At 41.5% G+C, this 20336-nt stretch overlaps 2 protein-coding genes across 5 annotated transcripts in view; both read right to left on the bottom strand.

Annotated features, from left to right (window-relative positions):
* Window positions 1-3253, bottom strand: part of pik3r2 (phosphoinositide-3-kinase, regulatory subunit 2 (beta)) — a 36998-nt gene extending 33745 nt beyond the window's left edge. Inside the window, exon 1 of one of the 2 annotated variants that reach the window (XM_034104105.2) lies at window positions 2971-3253. The gene's annotated coding sequence lies outside the window, so the exon portion shown is untranslated. The remainder of the gene's footprint in view (window positions 1-2970) is intronic. The other variant, XM_034104107.2, reaches the window with a different exon arrangement.
* A 2455-nt stretch (window positions 3254-5708) lies between these two features.
* Window positions 5709-20336, bottom strand: part of mast3a (microtubule associated serine/threonine kinase 3a) — a 30838-nt gene continuing 16210 nt past the window's right edge. For all 3 annotated transcript variants that reach the window (XM_034104083.2, XM_034104081.2, XM_034104082.2), the window contains 21 exons: window positions 19419-19494; window positions 18995-19204; window positions 17065-17166; window positions 16420-16552; window positions 14933-15015; window positions 14598-14683; window positions 13971-14179; window positions 13722-13860; window positions 13382-13514; window positions 13118-13283; window positions 12878-12979; window positions 12119-12241; window positions 11784-11896; window positions 11295-11476; window positions 10252-10373; window positions 9971-10159; window positions 9342-9565; window positions 8998-9120; window positions 8692-8828; window positions 8300-8484; window positions 5709-7954 (listed from right to left, as the gene is read on the bottom strand). In XM_034104083.2, the coding sequence (XP_033959974.1) occupies window positions 7086-7954; window positions 8300-8484; window positions 8692-8828; window positions 8998-9120; window positions 9342-9565; window positions 9971-10159; window positions 10252-10373; window positions 11295-11476; window positions 11784-11896; window positions 12119-12241; window positions 12878-12979; window positions 13118-13283; window positions 13382-13514; window positions 13722-13860; window positions 13971-14179; window positions 14598-14683; window positions 14933-15015; window positions 16420-16552; window positions 17065-17166; window positions 18995-19204; window positions 19419-19494 (3706 nt within the window). In that variant the 3' untranslated portion in view covers window positions 5709-7085. The remainder of the gene's footprint in view (window positions 7955-8299; window positions 8485-8691; window positions 8829-8997; window positions 9121-9341; window positions 9566-9970; window positions 10160-10251; window positions 10374-11294; window positions 11477-11783; window positions 11897-12118; window positions 12242-12877; window positions 12980-13117; window positions 13284-13381; window positions 13515-13721; window positions 13861-13970; window positions 14180-14597; window positions 14684-14932; window positions 15016-16419; window positions 16553-17064; window positions 17167-18994; window positions 19205-19418; window positions 19495-20336) is intronic.

Raw genomic sequence — 20336 nt, 5'->3', positions numbered from 1 at the left:
TAAAACTTTGTAGACTAATGCCTTAAAAGCCCCTTTTATTTTTAAGTTTTGACAGTATCCAAGCGATCTTAAAGCTGGTAGTTTAACATTCTTAATTGTAAATGCGGATATATTGATTATAAATGCTTCGGAAATATTAATATAACTCTGTTGTACTTGACTATGTTAAGGTGATGCAACGCCCGGTTATACTGCGTTTCTGTCTAAATGTATATGTATATACTATATATAGTTTCTAGAGCCATGGCGTCATAATGATGGTATTAAGAGGTGGAATAATTCAGGTAGGACTGTGTCGGACATCACTGAAGGCCTAGGTGTGAAATGCACGGCCCGCCACTGGTGTTGACCTTACTTTAAAATAGCAGATCTCTGTGACCGGATATAGTTTGGCTTAGACCCCGGCCCCACGAGGACGCATACAGTAAAACGCATACGCAAACGCAAGAAAGTATTCCGTTCACACGCATTCGATTCATTAACGTGTCCGTTCACACTAGACCGCTGGAAATGCTGGAAACGCTGTAGTACATATGCCAGGCCTGTAAGTGGCGCTGCTGCCGCCACAAAATACACCAAAAGCAGCGAAGAAGACCCCGGAGCATGGTTGTCATGGTTGCCCTTCTGTTTATTCTCCGCGGTGGACGGCGTGTTCTCCTGCTGTATATCTCTCAGGTAGTCCCCCCCCCCCTGCATGCATCCATAAAGAAAGGCTGCAGTCTTCTGCTGTCATTAAGTGAATTTCACCAACAGAAATACATGCATTACTAAGTTCAAACATTTACGTGGACACCCAGTTATGCTTTAAAGTGAGTGTATGCGTTGGCTCTTCACGGCCCTTCTGGTGAGGAGCTGACTACAGAGTCACCACGCATGCAGCCTGGCCTCCAGCCATCTGTCCACATGGAGCTGAAAAATCTACTGCGCCACAGGCAGCGAGGACAGGCCAACAACACAGACGCTTGTAAAGGACTCATTTTCTCAGCATAAAATGTGGGCTTAGGCATTTTATGATTTAAATTATGTTCACCTAAATTCTATCTGTCCTTAATGAAGCCGAAAAGCTCACTTAGCCAAGTAGAAACATCTGCTACGAAGATTATGAAGCACTGAGACGGCACTGTACTGAAAAAAGTCAAATACACCACAAGGCTCTACAGTTAAAGACGGCTCACTGTATTTATCAGAAAATATAAGATGCAGGCAATTCAACGCCTCAAATATTTTAAAATGCTACCTTAAGTCTCTGCAACCACAATGTTATATGTAAACATTGTGTCTGGAACAAAGAAATACAATCTGACAAACCTGCAAAGTCAGCACACGTTGAAAATAACACAATACTTTTTACTGCGAAGTTAGTATGTAGGCCAGAAAGTGGTTAGTAACTAAGCCTCCTACTTTACATGGACACTATTCAAGTTCAATATAAATGCATACAACCACTAACCTCTCCATAACTAACTCTATTTTTCCTTAACGTGAATATATGCAGGCAACAGACAGTGGCCTCCATTGTAAACACAGCAGTGACAAATCCAATCAAATACTTATCCCATCCGAGAGATTAATGAGTAACCGCTTTTATTTGGTTGACGATGGCGTAATGCGAATTAAGTGGTACCTACATTACATCTATTTAATTTGCAAGTCTGACTTTCATTCTATCAATTGGAATTTTGATATTATAAAAAAGTCTTAAGATGTAAATATTGTTCCTGAAGACAAGTCAGTGATGTTTTTCCAACTCCTGTAAGCAATTGGTCACATCCAGGACAGAGCTTTCGAAAAAGTATATTACAACTGACTAACTATATTTGTATAAATAGCCTCACTTATCTTCCTGTAAAGTTAAGACAATCATACTTTTGTCAACTATCAGATTTTGTTTTTTCCCTTGGGTACCAGTCCCAGCTCAGCTTGTGCAGCTTTTCCAGCGGAGTAACGTTTAAGCTGTCCTTAGATCCGTACTCTGCTGCTATTTCCATCAAATAACACCATTTCAGTTTAACTGGGTTGCTGAAGGACGTGTAACAAAATTAACCACAGCTGTACTCCGTCTGGTGGAACTTGAGGTTAGCTGATGTTTTATGCAGCCACTCCGAGAAACGACACTTTTAGAAAATCTTCACCTATTTTGGAAGAAACAAGCTCTGAGAGTCATTTGGAGCATTTTAAAAGAAGAATGAAGGCTTTGCCACAAGTCGTGCTTCACATTGATAAAGCAGTATAATTTACATTTAGGTTGCATAATGCTGGATTCAGTAATTACAGAAGAGAAAATTGGTCTCCACACAGTTGAGTGGCTTGTCTTATTATGCAAGTGGCACAATTTCAATACAATCCTGATGCATGCCAAATCCTCAAACCAGGGATGTACACACATCATGTCAGGCCTTCAGCTGTGTGGGCCTCCTATAGTCTGCAGTCAATGTAAAGGCACTGTTATACTGACTAACGTACCAATGGTGGTACACACATGGAGTACATTGCAAAGTGTGGCTTCTTTACTGTGTTAAGGTCCTGCAGTACAACTTGTTAGCACCATTTAACACATTAAGCATTTAACTACACAAAGTCGGAGGTTACAATTCTGAAAAAGTTGACAGCTTTTATAGATACTAGCTAGTTAAAGTCCTCTTAAACGCGTTTCAAGTCATAAAGAAACAACACAAAAACAACTCCAAAGCTATATATAATAAAAGTTAATGTTTCAGTAAGTCAACTGTCCAACTGTCGACAAGCACCGGGCAACATGCTGCACGACGAGCACATATTACGATACATTTTTATCGAAATGTGTACTGCGCAAAAGAAATTAAATGAACACATAAATAAATCCCGAGTTGTAACATTTAAACCAGGGCACGAGTCAACATCGTGAAGCTGCGTGTGCACACTTGCAGCGCTTCCACCATTTTCCTGTACAGTGGCCGTACTGGAAATGTGCAATAACTTGGAAAAACTCACCCGCAGATATATCTTGATTCTTCTCACTTTAGGTTGCGGAGCTTTAAACTCTTCCAAGTAGAGGACAAGAGTCCGTGTGGCGCTTTATTTCGGACGATAGCTTCTCAGTGTGCAGTAAACATCAGGTAAACCTTCGGTTAACTTACTGCTTCGCTTATTTCTCTCGCTCTTTCTTTCTTCTCCCGTTCATGACTCCCTGCTCCCCTACACAGCCATTTTCCAGCTCAGCACGGCGCAGGGAAGGAGAGTGTGTGGGAACTAATAGGAGGGCGGAAAGGGACGATGCCGAGCGGAAAATCCCGAACGATTAGTGAAGGGTCACCGGATTGACTCGGCCCATAATGGTAATTTGAACCCGACTATCTTCAACTGCAAGCAGGCCCGGTTCTACGGGGGTGCATAAAGGTGCATTGCACCCTCAGTTGAGTCGTTATGCACCCTCATTTGAAAAATGAAAAGTGAAAAAAAAAAGTGACAAATATTACATGTACAATAACAATAATAATAATAGTAGTAATAATAATAATAAGGCAAGTACCATAGGACCTCGGCAAAACAGAGCCTGCCCAGGTATATTTAAAAAAGTACCCAACTCGCCTGTACAGTGGGGTAAGGCGCTCATTTTGCAGCTCATGGTTTCAAAACAGAGATTGGCTGGAATATTCATGTAAAAAAGATGCCATCTTCTGCTATGCATGTAGACATTTCGGTTCAAGTAAGTCAGATGCCTTCACCACAACTGGCTACTACAACTGGCGCCATGCTCTTATAGGCTACGTGATAAGGGACTGGGAAGGCATGAATCAAGCAAAGAGCACATAGATCCATAGATCTCTTAATGTTGCTCTCAAAGTGCACCAGATTGATGCTTTTAACTTCAATATTTAAAACAAAATCTTCCCGGGGGAGCATGCCCCCAGACCCCCCTAGAGGAAGTGAGGACCCCCCCCCCTAGAGGGTGTTAGGTCCACTCAACACTTGTAAAAATAGCACTTTACCACTGCACCCTCTCTAATCACAGATGCACCCTGAGTCATTTTGTTCTGGAACCGGGCCTGACTGCAAGGCTGCTTTCCCCCCCCCCCTGTATACTGTAAATTATTTTTTATTTAAAATAATCCTGTCCTTATGAAAAAGACTATATATGTGAAATCCGTGTCTTTTCCCATGTTTGAACATCCTCAAATGTTCACTTCAAGTCACTTTTTACAAACAATATCTTACGTTTTTTCAAAGTTTAAAGATGACTCATACTGTACGTGTGACTGGTTTGGATTAAATGTGGAAAACTGTGAAGAACAACAACTGCCAAGGACAAAACCTGAATTGTATCTAGTGAGTCAAACGTTTATCTTACATTGTGTATTATTGCAACACAAAGTGCAAAATATGATATCTATATTTATATTATACATGCGTTTCTGTTTAAAGTGCCACACATTACCGGCATAAAACCAAAGAAAGATTTTGATTGTTTATGGTGCCAATTGTTTACCTTGCATTTGTTGTTGTTTGAGGGACAAATGACGAGGACACACACACTTTGTATTCCTGGACCTTGTAGCCCCTTTGCAATGCATTTATTTCAAGCACTGTTAAGACAATAAAAAAAAAAAATGTCACGAGTCTGCATCAGATACCCACATGGTAGGAATTTCATAAAGGCCAGTTTGTCATCTAGGAACAAGGGGTTGAATGGAGAGCCACAACTTAAGTGTTGGGGAAGAGAAAACAGTTGCGCGCGCGCGCGCGCACGCACGCACACGCGCGCGCGCACGCACACGCGCGCGCGCACGCACGCGCGCACGCACACGCGCGCACGCACACACACACACACACACACACACACACACACACACACACACACACACACACACACACACACACACACACACACACACACACACACACACACACACACACACACACACACACACACACACACACACACACACACACACACACACACACACACACACACACACACACACACACACACACACAATTTTAATCTGTGATGCCAAACACCTAACATGGACAGCCTATCCCCACAAAATGAAGTCTTGGTTTGAAGAAGTATAACATGATAATACAACTTAAGGTGGAGAGATAATATGGATGTTTGGTGGTGGTACAAAATAAAGGGATCTTAAATCATAACATACCATGATGTTAATTGCATCAGAAAATCGCTGATAAATCCTACAGAGACACACGGTTTCCTCACCGATGTGTAACAAACAAGCTTCTAACAATCTATAAGCACCGTTCAAGGTTTAGTATGTGCTAAACATCCGTTATAAATTCCCAAATTAACAGTTCCCTCTACTCCAAAATCCAACAGGACAAAAGTCTTATCGCTGTAAAATGTAATTAGTTTGAATATTCATTTTTGGTTGCTGATCAAAACAGTTTCTGAATAAAACCAATAAACAGCTTCTTTTTTTTTTTAAAAAGGAACAAAAAATTCTAAAAGATAAACCAAAAACAATTTGTTCACATTTCTTAACAAGACGCTAATTTTAAAGACCAAACCAGTGACTTGGCATCAAATTCAAGAAAAACTAAAATATGTTTTAAAATTGCAAGAATTTTATACTGGGATGTGAAACATGCACAAACCTCTGAAGCTGATCACAACATGAGATTAAGACCCTGTCACATAAGTGACATTACACAATGCATCCGAGTCCATCTACCCTTACAAGGTCACTTTAAAAAAACACTTTCAACAGCTGTTATAAGGTCCACCATTGTTTATACAATATACATCAACAGCATGGGCTATTAGTACTGCAACAAGACTGTTTCCATATCAAAATATACAAAAAGGAGATCACCTCTACTCATTCCTTCATCCGTGCAGGGCTTCTGGTTGACTTCCCTGTCATTCACTTTTTTTTTTTTTTTTTAAATAATTTAACAAAAACCATGAGCACACACATATTTGCACTAAAATGTAAACAATCATTCATAAGACCCATTTTAAGAAAACAGCCAAGGGAACTAGTTTTCTTTGTGGCATCAACTGTACAAGTTTTGAATCCATCAGTGAATGAAATTGTCCTGAAATATTAAAAGGTGCGCTAACTTTTATACGGATACGACAACTGGTGCACTTCAGCTAGACAAGGTTCGTGGGGGGAGGTGGACGGAGGCTCGATTCAACAAGGGTGACAGGGACAACAGTTTGCTTATTGAGGGTAGTCAGAAAGCTTTATCTAGACACCTGTGTTGATCAGTGACACACTTTTTTTTACAGGACAGAAAGGAAGTGAACATATAGCCCATGCATACATGAATCTTCTTATGTACAACTACAGTACCTCTGTTTAAATGGTTCCTATGGCTAAACCATGCTTTGGCACCACAGCTAGGCCCTTGAGTATTGAGCTGTTGATATTTTTGTCAAAATATTGATACAAGGCCTTTGTTCTATGAGTCTAATTGTGAGCCACCACAATCTGTATGATGGAGAGTCAGCCAAATCTTCTTGAGTCTATAATACGTCACAGGACAAACACCGTTGGTTTGTTTTAAAGATCCATACGGAACAGGAAACAACACCCAATTCTACACAGGTATTGAGGTATAAAAAGAATATGGTACAATATTGACTGATGGTACCTGCCCTTTTCTGCACCTGCTATAAAACCACAATGAAGTGTTGTTCCATGGCTTTTTTTTTGTGCAAGAGTAGCTGAAGCATCCAAGGCATTTTCAGCAACCACAAACAAAGATGAGCATACAAATCAAATTCATAAATAAGTCTCCTTCATTTAAAACAAAAACTATTTACAAAATACATAAGTTCCAGGTCCCACAGTGATTTGAGAACCAAGAGAGAAAACAAGCAACTAGGAAGTGGACGAAGTTGGACAGACATTATTCTGTTAACAGTGTTGCAGGATGCATATATTACTGACAAAAATTGATGTTAATTTGCTCTTTCGTCTTCGAGGTGATGCTTGTGATGATTTTTGACTTGGTCACAGTTTTCTGGACACATGCAAGGCCTTCAAATGTAAGTTACAGTAGCAGGTCAAAGACTCTTCTTCACTGATCAGTCTCACTGACACTCTTCATTGTACTGTTTTCCTGGCAAAGCGATACAACTAAAACCCTCCTTTGTCTTTTGACTTGGCTTTCTGCGGTGTTGTTGTACCCTGTGCTCCTCTTCCTTCCAGTTTCACAGCAGATTGTGCCTTGTCCGACTTGATCCAGGACGCCTTGAAATCCTTGGGCTGCGTGAGAGGAGGCGTTGGGCTCGGGGTGGCCTCTCTCTCCTCCAAATCGTCGAAACTCACTTCCTGCACGGCCTCCTGCTTCTTAAAGGAGTCCCTTCGCTCTGACAGGGCCAGCTTCCTCATCACCACCACCTCGTTGGAGTGGTGGTTGCTGCTGCGGTGTTGTGGCGAGGCGGTGGAGCGGTAGAGCTCGCTGCCTCCGCTGGCTGAGTCCTGGTAGCCTCTCTGCCCTCCGATGAACAATCCCTGACGGCCGTGCTCCCCGACACAGACGAACCCAGTGGCGGTGTCCCCCTCCATGTCCTCCAGCCCCTCCGCCTCAGACAGAGGCACCTCCATGGTGTGGCGGCGGGTGCTGTAGGCCTTCCTCTCGGCATGGTAGCCCCCTGTCATCTTGTCTCCCGTCAGCTTCTCCGCTGACTGCACCCTCTTGAGGAGCGGTGAGCGTGGCGGCTCTGCGCTGCGGGGACGCACAGAGTGGCGGGTGATAGTGGGAGGGGACAACGTCTTTCCATGAAAACCCTGAAGAGACTTGGGGTGATTCGGGAGGCAGGATGGAGAGCACTGCGGAGAGAGGGGCTGAGGAGGCGGGATGCAGGCCAGAGGTGAAGGAGGGATGCTGCTGGTGGACTTGCAGCGGCCAGCTTTGGTGTAGCGACCCAACACATGTAGGGAACTGGGGCGGGGCTGTGGGACAGGAGAGTTAGGGGAGCTGGAACACGGAGAGGAACTTGAATCTGCCGAAATAAATAAAACAGTTTAGGATGAGTATATTTTTTTCACAACACACAAAGTGATTGACAGCTTCCTTTTAAGATAAGATAAGATGGAACTTTATTTATCCCTTTGGGGAAATTCAGGCGTTTATGGCAGCAACAGGGTCAGAGTTAAAAACAGGATTCACACAAGGTAAAAATAAAGACAAAATAGAATAAAAGGTAATAATACAAAATGTTTGTAAAATAAAGTGATAAAGTAACTGTTGAAAGAAGGTATCACAGTAAAATGTTGAGCATTTGAATGAAGATATATTTACACAAGTGTGCAGATTAAGGATGCAAGTGTGGAGTGAGCTCACTCACCTCCAGAGTAATCGGGAGCAGGGGAGCGACACGGTGTGGATGGCCCAGGAGAGAGGCTCTGTGTGGGGGAGCCGGAGAGGCTGTCGCTGGATGACTGGTGGAAACCCGAAGAGAAGCTACGACTGCTCTGCATGGGCGGAGGAGGCGTTTGCTTAGACAGCTTCTTCAAGATGCTACGTCGTCGGCTGCACAGAGAGAGGTGTCAGGTTTGTTTTGTAAATGATATTGTTTTTTGTATGCCTGTTAAGAAAAAAAGTGTCTCTTATGAGGCAAAAGGCCGACCAAAATGTAAGAGAAGGACTTTAAGAATGGAGTCATTGTAAGGTGTCAATCTGAAATCTGATACTAAGCTTCAGACATGAGTTCTATATGTCAAGCATCAAGTCCCGTACCTGTCCTGTCCATCCTTCTTCTTGCTCTTCTTGCTGCGTCGGGCCATCTTGGCCTTGTAGCTGGATTTCCTGGCAGGGCCCACCTTGATGGAAGTGTTCTCCAGAGCGGTCGTCTGCAGAGTCACCCTGTTGCCACTCTGTTAAAAACACATTAACATAATCTATAAGGCATCTCTCTTAGGAGCCACAAAATGATATGCTATCACAGAATGATTTAGCAGCAAAACATTTAATTTAAAACACAATGTAATGCTCAAAATATACAATACTGTTTCATATTTGTATAAATGAAAGTTATTATCATACCTTCAGCAGCAGCTCCACGACCTCAGTGTGGACGAGTCCTTGGACCGACTCCCCGTTGACATGAGTGATGAGGTCACCGGCCCTCAACCCTGCCTCGTGTGCAGGACTGCCTTCCTCAACACACTGTGGACACAAACACACACAAAAAATTAAAATGACTGCTCAAGCAACCATCAGCTGTAACCATGACTACACCTACTTCACCTATGCAATTATCACAACCAATGTATTTATCAGGGAGAAAATCATGTTGCATGTTTAATTAATCAATTACACTTTAAAAATGGGTTGAATAGGTTGGTTTCACTAAAGATTAGCATGGCTACACCTGAGAAGACACGTACCCAGACCATGTGGTGAACGGTGTAGACGTCACTGTCCCCCATGTAGACTCTGATAGCTCGTAACGCAAAGCCGAATCTCTTCCCAGAGCTGTGGATGACCACAGGGGGCCGGAGGCAGCTGACGTTGACAGAGAGGTCCCTGCTGGGGGACGAGTCCCTGGACGAGGGGTTGGACGAAAGGGACAGGGACGATTTGGGGCTTGTGGGAGGACCTGCAGAGTCATCTAGATCAGGAGGAACAGATGATTAGAAAGCTCATCAGATGAGTGCTTATGGAAGGATATTTTCCTACATTTTGCATTATTTAGTATTTGATAAAACTGCTATAACAAAAATACAATAATATTGCTTAAAGGTGGGGGGGTTATTCTACTACGTGTGGTTTTTGGATACAGAATCATAACTAGTCAGGTGACATTCTTCTTATCTTGGCCCCAGATAGTATTTGTATTTACTGCACAAGTTACACGGCATCAGGCTGTAGAGGGCACTGTAAACACATGCATTGAGATTACAGTTCTGCCTATAAAATATAACAAAATATTACTATGGCTGGAAATTGAGTAAGCAACTGAATCTATTCCAACATGTACATTTGATTTTAATGACAGTATTATAATCCTGTCTACCTGGGGTGATGATGAGGGACAGGCCAGAGACAGATGCAGACTTGGGGACTTTTCCAGCGGGGGATCTGGGTTTCTCTGGGGTCTCCAGCTGGTGGGCGATGCGCCGGGACGCCCCTCTGCGGAAGGACGGCCTGGTGCCGGTGCTGTTGCTCCGGAGCCGAATGCGCTGCAGGTTGGAAACCAACCCATCTAGGATAAGGACATATTGAGTGTGAGTTATGATGCTTCATTAGTGCTAAATAACAGGAGAGGAGAATACAGTCTAGGTTTGTCAATCTTACCTTCTTCATCGGCCGAGATGGCGAAGCGGGGCATGATGTCGAGGCTTTGGGTGCTGTTCATCACCAGCGGGCTCGCACTGCGCTCTGACTGGGAGGAGCTGGAGGAAGCACGAGGACGCAGACTGCAAGGAACATACAGTGGACAGAGGATTTTAGGAAAACTTGTCTATTTACGTAGAACAATGATGTCGCAGCAATGTTCGTCCTATGAAAAGCTATAGAGCAATTTAAAAAAATGTATCAATGATCCAGATTTACCGCTTATTAAGTGTAATTTGCATTACCATATGTTTGGATGAATTAGCGCTGGTATGTTTCTTGTATGTTTACATTCACCTTTTCTCCTGTATCCACTTGTCTTTCATCCTTTTTTTATAACTAATGCTGTTGATGTATTGTGATTTTAAGGGTGTCCATTATCATCTGGCCGGGGACAACGTCTGGAAATGAGCAATGTTGGCTAAAGCTGCCTCATTTACTGTTTTTTGTGACAGTTGATCAATGGGGACTGTCCACGACACTATAAACAAATACACTAAACCTTGAGGAAAAAGACTACATTGTAGTCACCGCTCATATAAATAGTACTGGTTTCACTGCTGAAGCTTCACGACTTTGTCGGTATATGTCAGGTTACTCTATTAGGGGTCACATACAATTCCATATGAAAGGTATCAAACGTACGTACCCAAAATGTCCTATTAATGAATTTATAATCCTACATGTTTTAAATCTCAGAAAAATTGCTTATTTGCTAAATAAAATGCTTCATATATAAGAAGAGAGAATATTAAGATAAGTTAAGATGGAACTTTATTATCCCGTGGGGAAATTCAGGCGTTTATAGCAGCAACAAGATCAGAGTGAAAAACAGGATTCGCAAGGTAAAAATAAAGATAAAATAGAATGAAAATCAAAATAATAATACACCTCAATCTCACATTTCCTCTAAAATGGTAAGCCATCAAGGTGAGAATGAGGTCTGGCTTCAATCCTTTCCTCTCATAATAAGGACATCCCTCTCTCCTGGTTCAAGTTCTCACCTCCCCCTGGGTCCATCTGCCCGCCTGTCTCCACTGGCCAAGTGTTTGTTTCCATCGCATGGGGAGAGGCCTCCCCTGCCCTCCCAGCGCTCCTCCTTCTCCTCGCTCTGGCTGCGCTCCGACGACGACAGGCTCTGGTTGGACGGCGTGGAGGTGGACAGATGCTCCGTGCTGCTGTACACCTGGAGCATTAGAGGAAATGGGTCACATAGATGTTTAACCAAGATATCAGGACTGCTTAATCAGAAGGTTATCACCAATGTTTCTAAGATATATCTTTTAATGGGACGTGTATTTATAATTGATATATATTTATTAAAAAATAACTTGAAAAGGAATTTAATTTGCAAAGACCCAAAAACTTCACAGATATTCATGTAAATTTCCACAAATCTTGTATTAATGCTTGGCTTCAAACCTTTATGAAACGTTTTCTTACATTTTAACTCTATACAAAATGAATAATTTGTGACATAGTCAGAGCAGTACCTTGCTGAAGCGGTGAGCCACAGAGGAGAACTGTCGGAGCTCTAGAGATGATTCATCATCGTTGGTTTCATCGTCATCATCCGAGTCCAGGTGACAGTAGCGCTCCGATCGAGCTGTAAGAAACACAATGACAGTGCGTTAATAATAATAATAATAATAATACATATTCTTACTACAATTGCCATCACTGTAAAATCTCCTGGTCCAGTATCTTTCTGTGTTTTTAACAAAGGTGTGTCTGTGTGTGCAGAAAGTGATCCATATTTGTATTGTAGTTAGCTCAGTCCATATTAGATCATGAAATAATGAATACATCTGACTGGTCTGTAACGTACTGTCAAAGTAACTAGTGTCGTCCTCAGTCTCTAGTTGAGGTATGAATTCAGCTTTCTGTCTCAGCAGGCCAGTCCAGTCCAGACCGTGGAAGAACATGTGCATCTTCACCTCAGTGGTTCCACCTGGAGAAAAAATAAAATAAAATCAGACAAACAGGTATGCTTTCATATCTGCACACCTTAGACCTGGTTTACAGTTGATCCCCAGGCACTCCGTGTCTCCCTTGATATCCTTATATCTCCCTGTTGCCTTATTAACACTCATTAGGCACGCAGCTTTGATGTAATGGAAAAGTTCCATGTTGATGGAAAGTTTCTATCAGACACAGCCCTAAAGACAACTGCCACCAATTGCTAAATGTGATCTTTCAAAAATATTCCTTGACATAAGACTTTCATAAACATCTCTCTCCGGTGAAATCCCCCGTGTCATGGCGGCGCTGAAAAATTGTAGCAGACCTAGCGTAACCTGGGACCTGTGCCTCTGTGTCTCAAAGGAACAGTAGTTTTACATTCTGTTCTTGTATATATCATTTTCTATTTACGTGTACTGTATATAGACTTCTTGCACTATTTGTTGCTTTTTTTTGTATTGAATTTTTTATTATTATTTATATGTCTTATATAACTATGTTCTATACATATACATTGTCAGAGGACCTATTCTACACTGTAGCTTAAGTGCATATGACACTAAAACCTTTGAATTGAATTAAGAGTGTTGTGTACCCACTCCTCATCAGTCACACCCCCACCAACCTGTTCCCAGTCGATCCAGAGGGCTCTGTCTCAGCAGTCTGGTGATCAGGTCCTGGGCATCAGCCGGCAGAGCGTCCTCCCCCTCAGGCCAGATTATGTCGTCTGGACAAAGAAGAACATACAATCAACCAATGAAGGGTTTTTAATCACATCAAAACCCAAAATAAACATTAAATGTTGGTCAATATCTATCTATGTGTGGAAAGGTTGTATGTGATGACTGAGGAGAATTGCACTAACCGTTGACCACCTGACCAAACAGCTGTTCTGGTGTTTCTCCAAAGAAAGGCACACAGCCCACTAAGAACTCATAAAGGATGATGCCCATAGCCCACCAGTCTACTGGCTTGCCATAGCCCTGCCTCAGGATCACCTCTGGAGCAATGTACTCAGGAGTACCACACACCTGATGAGAGGAAAGGAAGATGTAAGAGAGATAAAATATTGATGTTGGTTTGAGATCGTTAAAGATGAGATGAAGAGATGAGAAGAGAAGAGACAGACCTGTTTGTCGATGAACTCCCTGGTATCCTTTTCGATATGTCCTTCATATAAGTTGGTGGTCATGTTCATTAAACCGATCTTTGACAGCCCAAAGTCTGTCAGCTTAATGTGTCCCATGGAGGTGATTAACAAACTACAAAAAGAGGAAACAGAACACATCAAACGCTTACCCAAAACTTAGATTTAGGCTGGGTAAAAAAAGTCTCAAAGGCTGAAAGCTTCTGTGACTACTTCAAAAATATTGCCAGGCTCTAATGGCAAGTCTAAAAATGATTAAAGCTTTAAAGTACTTTGGAGCTACCTCAGAGCCGAGAGAGAAAGAAGTGAAATGAGGACTCACTTGTCTGGTTTGAGGTCCCTGTGTACAACCCCGTAGTTGTGAAGATACTCCAAAGCCAAGACCGTCTCAGCAAAATACAGCCGGGTCATGTCCACAGGCAGAGGACCGATGTTCTTCAACAGGTTGGCACAATCCCCACCTAAAGTACAAAGACAGACAGTCAGCTGCTTTGTTTGGGCTTATAGTGGGTAAAGAATAACATTAGTCTTTAAAGACATGATATGTATGAGTGGATAATTCTAACCGTACCTTCCACATACTCCATGACCATGCAGAGGTGCCTCCGTGTCTCAAAGGAGCAGAACATAGAAACCACAAATGGGTTTTCAGCAAAGGTGAGGATGTCTCGCTCCACAAACACCTGCTGGATTTGATTCCTCAGCATCAAGTTCTGCCGGTTGATCTTCTTCATGGCAAACCGTTGACGGGTCTCCTTGTGGCGCACCAGAAATACAGTCCTGCATGACAGATGGAAGAGGACAACATGAAATAAAACACATGACAAATCGTACAGATTTTTTGTTGGTACTAACTAGTAGTATTGTAATAAGTTTCTTTGTTATTTTCCACTTAATCCAAATTTGATTTTGGAACATAAGGCCCAGTTTGTTAACACATTTCCATTAAGATCCAGTATAAAAACAAGTAATGCAAAATAATGGCTGATGGCAAATGAAACGACTCAATTGATTGGTGGGACAAGAGGAAAAATATTAAAATAATAATAATTCCCATTGGGTAGTCCCTACACTGTCCGTGCCCTGACCCAAACTACAACACATCCTCTTTTTAGTTTAATTTCCACTTTTATTGGTCTCTCTGCGGTGTCAACAAAGAATCTGAGCTAGTCGGAAACAAAGACGTCTGTTTACTCACCCATAGGCGCCATTGCTAATGAGCTTGATGGTCTCAAAGTCGCTCTCCAGTGGTTTCCTACGAGGAGGGGTGCAGGCTGCTCGGCCCTGAATCACACAAAAAGGAAACAGAAGGAAAAAAACAGGAACTAAGTTGCTGCATTTCTCATGGAAAGCATAAATACATGCACTTCAGGACTTCATTGTGATCATATTAAGAGTTGTCTTTCCCGAAAGAGCTCTATATATCATTTAAATGGTCGCAGCAACCCCTTGAGTGTTGTTTCTACATTTCTATTTTGCCTTCAAACTAAGAATCACTTCAACTACTTATTTACCATCTAATATAAGCTTTACCTGCATATGTGTACCGTCTCCTGTGTCGTCAGACTCTCTGTTGGCTCTGTGGCTCGGACTGGTCTGCTCCAGGTGGACCATCTCTGAAACAGCAGCAGACACACAAAACTCCTTTTTAGTTTAAAGTGGACCCATCATGCTATATTTGAATAATATATTGTAGGGCCATACCTATATAAAACATGTCTGTGAAGTTTTTTTTTCAAAATACCAAACAGATCATGCATTTTAGCCATGCCTCATTTCGCTCTATTAGATCTATTCCAGCCCTGTTTTTGCAAGGGCTGATTCTGTGGCAAATGAGCTGCAGCTGACCACACCCCCCTGCAAAGGAGGGGGGCGAGGCACGAGCGTCATGTTACCATGCTGTTATCATGCCACGGCAACCTCTCATTCCCCTGATAGGTGGCGAGTTTCCCATATAGGCGGAGCTCCCCGTTTCTGACCAGAACTATTTCAAATCTGTATCAGTCTGTATCAGCTACGTTGCAGCCCCATTTTTAGAGATTTGGGTACGGAGGAAAAGAGAGAGGGTTGTGTTTTCTGACATTTGGCGAGTTCCCTGACACACAGGGGACACATATTCATGTATAAAAGACGTACAAAAGTGCATTTTGCATGATAGGTCCCCTTTAAATAAAAATCAGTGAGGGCGATGAGAGGTTATTCAACTGTTTGCGAATGATAGTAACTGACTATTGATGCTTAACGAAATTACAATTGTCACCGTTTCCAAATCACATTTATACATGATTAGGTTATAATGTCTCTGCAAACACATTAAAGGTTTTCTAATTTGGTTGAATTACGCTCCACTCTGCTGAATATCATACAAAGCAATACTGACATGTCGTTCTGCAGAGGGAGTACTTTCAATGGTCAATTACACAGACTAAATGCACAGCCTTTTTAACTGAACAATGAAAGACTTAGCAAAACTAAGGCAGGATCTAATACTAGGGGGAAATCCACATTCATTAGGTGTGCTCAAGAAGAACAGACACAATGAAATCAGAAAACAAGTTCAAAGACAGCACAGGGAAGGAGTAGTGTGTTGAGTAAAGTGACATAATATGATAAGTCCTGTCACAAATTGAAGCTTGTTTACAATGGGTAACAATACAATCTTCTTATGTGCAAAAGATAAAATACATAAAGATACATAAAATAACAGTACTTACTGAAACAATAATTTACCCATTTAAATTATTTAAAGAAATTCTCCAGTAACATTATCATTTGATCTATTTTTATTTTTCTGGTTGAAAAGTAAACAGAAATCCACAGGAAATGAACTCCTTAGCGTAGGATTTAAGTACACATATTGTAAGATAGCGATGAAGATAAAGCTCTGTAATGTTTTTAATGTCATTCCTATCCAGTCCGAGCATACTGTAAAAATTAGTCTTAAAGGTATTCTCAAAAGGCCTAAATAGACACTATAGTAGGTAAAATACAGAATGCTAACAAATGAATCATCATTGCACCTTCCAAGGGATCTCTGGTGAGGCCGAGCTGGCTGATGATGTATTTGGGAATATCTGTCTTGATGCCGTGGCCGACTTTGGCCTGATCCTCTGCCACCTCCAAACGTTGGTAAAACTCCTCTGGATCAAACTCCTGTGAGAGAAGAATTAAAGACGTGATGTGGTTTCCTTGCATTTTGAATGTCATTTATTTTGGATCAGATAAAAAAAGCATTCATGACTATCACAGGACACTTTTGGAAAAGGACACAAATGCTGCTAACAACACAACAGGAGAAAAAACAGGAAACACCATTGCTCGAGTTGAGAAGTAAGAGGCTGAAAAGGTTAAACCAGTACTGTGTTTTTCTTGTGAACTTGAATTCTCATAAAAACCCACTGTCAATATTAAAATGTGGCAAATAAAAGGACACAATCAAGTCTGACAAGATAGGCTTTTTGCTGCCTAACTCCAACATGAAACTGTGTTGTTATTATTACAGCAACGACTATCATTATAACACCATGTCATCAATGTATACGAGTCACCTGTGAGGCCTGCATTTATAAAAAAGGGACATATATTTAGTTCTAGACTGTCAGCTGGTAGACATCACGTTGATATTGTGTCCCTTCTGATCACTACTGTCTGACAGCGAGACTTACCAGACACTCCAGCAGCCTGGCCGGCCTGGAGATGATGATGAGAATCGTCTTCACCAGTTTGGTGATGATGGCCACCTCCTCGCTCTCTGAACGCTCATACGCCTGACCGGGAAAAGACAAAGGATGATGGATTATTATTTTTGACTTAATGCAATTGGCACGAGGCATAAGGCAGACAGTCTCACCCACAGAAGCTGTCTTCACTCTGGCTCATATTATTTTTAGCATCCATTTCATCTTGGTGATTCAATAGATCTAGGCTGGTGTTTTGACATCTTGCATTAATACTCATTTCTGTTTGCTGCCTTGCCAGATTAATAAATATGAGAAAACACTTGCGAAACCTATTATTAGCCTTCATTGTCTCCATATCTTACGCTAACATTGCCTTGCCTTGGTCAAACAGAGGTTTCAGAGGAGGTTTTAAGTCAGAGTTTAACCTGATCATCTGGGTCTCAACCCGTCGAACCTGTTGCAAGATTTGTTTTCAAAGATATTGTCTTCCAAAGGTTGGAAAGAAAAAAAGCATTATAAAACAGCAATTCTTATTCCAGAGAAGAAGTAGCGTGCAAAGGGACAAACTCAAGCACTTTAACATGTGACAGCAGGGAACAGTCGCTTAAAATAAACTCTTACTAAGACGGAAAATCATTTTATTGGCAAGATGGAAGAATAATTACAGAAATGTGGCTTTAGTGGAAATTATAGACAGAATAACGTGCACCCTGTTGTATTGTAGGATAAACAAAAATAATACAATCAACTACTTAGAGACTGAAGGAACACAAGAAAACACTGCATCCACTTTGTACTGACTGTGGCTAAAGAATAACTGGATGTTAACTTTGAAACGTTCTGTTTAAAGAGAGAAAGTCATTGGAGTCTGCAGCAGATGCTCTAATCTGTTTCGCAAAAGAGGCAGTATGTACTGCAGTCAAATTGTTGCTGGAAAGGATATGTTATAAATCATTGCCGCCCAGTAGTAGTAGTCAGATCGCTACTCCTGCTGATTTTAAAGCTAGGTCTGGGTTGGGTTTCATCCACTTGAATGTGCGCAGTCTGTTAGGTAAACTAGATTTTGTCCATATCTGGGCGAGCTCGACTGACGCTGACGTCATTGTTTTATCAGAAACATGGCTAAATAAATCTATTTTGGCCTCTGACATTGCCTTAAATGGTTATAATGTGTATCGTACCGACCGGCCTAATAAAGGTGGTGGCGTTGCCATTTATGTTAAGAATAAGTTCAGTGTATCCACATTAGTTTCCAAATCTATCAGTAAGCAATTTGAATTTTTAGCCTTAAATATAGAAGTGGCAAAGGGTCAACAGGTCATGGTCGTGGGCTGTTACAGACCCCCCTCAGCTGGCAAGGACTCCTTGTCTTCGCTAGCAAATCTTTTATCGCAACTAGACTACAAGGAAATAGTGCTACTTGGAGATTTTAACTGGGTAGTACCACTACATGTTTTTAAAGCTCGGTTGGATGCTACAAAATCAGATGCTGTTGGTACCTGTACGGTTAAATATGTAAATTGTAATCCCTGTACATTTTGCTGTATGATGTCCTTTTGTTGTTCTGTTGTTTATGTTTTTATGTCTTCTTGTGGAACCTACTGCTGCAGGTCTCCCTTGAAAAAGAGATCATTGATCTCAATGGGATTTTAACTGGATAAATAAAGGTTTTGAATTGAATTGAATTGCATAATCAAACACTTGACAACTGCACATATGACACAAAATGACAACACAATTACTGGCCAATGAACTGGATGTACTATACAAGCAATTTCCATTAAATGTTCCCAGTGAAGCTACTAAAATACAGCATGCAATGTCCCAGAGGGCAATCTGAGCTACCAACAATCAGAAATCCACTGAGGATGTCTAAGAAAGAACAAACAATGGCTGGATAATAAGAGACACTCACCTCATGCAGCAGCTTCTCCAGTTTCTCCTGCAGCTCCACAAAGTACCTGGAGGTGACCAGCCCATTCTGGGACTTATCCAGACAGTCTCTGGCGAGCTCCACCAGCTGGTGCTGAATGAATCCCAACACCCCGTCAGCCAGAGGCAGAGCGGTGTCCAGGGAGACCTCAGCGATGATGTCGAGCAGCCGACCCTCCATCTGGGCTGTTGCCTGGGAGACAAGCAAGATGGAAGACTTCGTTTAAAACAGTGACAGCAGCTTCGTGACAACTTTACTTTAGTTTGAAGAGTCGAGATTTTTATTTTGTGTAAAAAAGTGTTTAGTGGTAGATCATCTTTTTGCATGGAAACTGAAGATGTTTAACCATTACAGCTCAGAGTGAAAAAGAAATAAAAGATAAAGCGGTGAAAATAAATGACTATACCTTAGGGAAACGTTCTTTGTAGACGTGATTCATCATGACGATTTCATTGTCAAATGTTCCACAGGTCCTTCCAGGGCTGGATGAGAAACAGAAAAATAGATCAGAGATACAGCCAATAATAAATGGATTCTACATCTGAATCATATTTGGCTCATACGGTTTAATAAGTTAGATTTGCACATTTAATAAATGGCTTTTGGAAATAAATGTTAAATGTACAATAACCACAGCTGAAGAAGAAATTATAATGAATTACCATGCTGTTTGAAATGTATCCTTCACAACATATGCTTTGCTGTATACATTGCCAGGTTTCAGTTTCAGCCATGCAGGAAGATATTGTCAATGTATATTAAATGTGCATATAAAGTTCTAATTCTTATGTATTAGCATTTCTCGGATTTGATTAAAAACATTTGAATACCAATGAATGCCTTCTTTTTAGAAGTATGTCAGAAATATGTTTAAAGTGTAGTACGTGCAATGGTTAAATAAATACCCAACACATATTAAAGCTGTGAAAACCACATCTATCAATCTTATTTAAGCTAAACAAAAGTTTCTTAAGACTAAAGCGCACATGTTTGACTGAAAGCATTTACTGCCATGCCGGGCCATAAACCCAGCGTGTTTTGAATAAAACACTAATGTGATTCAGATCAGGTTCTCATCTGCAGTATCCATGACCACATCTGTTGTGTGCACAGGGCTTCAGTTACGAGCGGGGCACCTTTAAAGCCGTCCGTACACATTACAAATCAGAGAGCTGTCTTCACAAATGTTAAGAATAGCAACGCTCGGTGCCCTATGCATCACATGATACGACACATAACAATATCAACAAGTGACATGCAGTTACTATTTTGGTGCAACTACAACAGTTGGAGTTGCACAGCAGGGGATTTATTAGAGGGCAAT

Source organism: Pseudochaenichthys georgianus, chromosome 17 (assembly GCF_902827115.2).
Source record: "Pseudochaenichthys georgianus chromosome 17, fPseGeo1.2, whole genome shotgun sequence".
NCBI lineage: Eukaryota > Metazoa > Chordata > Actinopteri > Perciformes > Channichthyidae > Pseudochaenichthys > Pseudochaenichthys georgianus.
The sequence above is the reverse complement of the archived record's forward strand: the minus strand, read 5'-3'. Positions and strand labels throughout refer to the sequence as shown.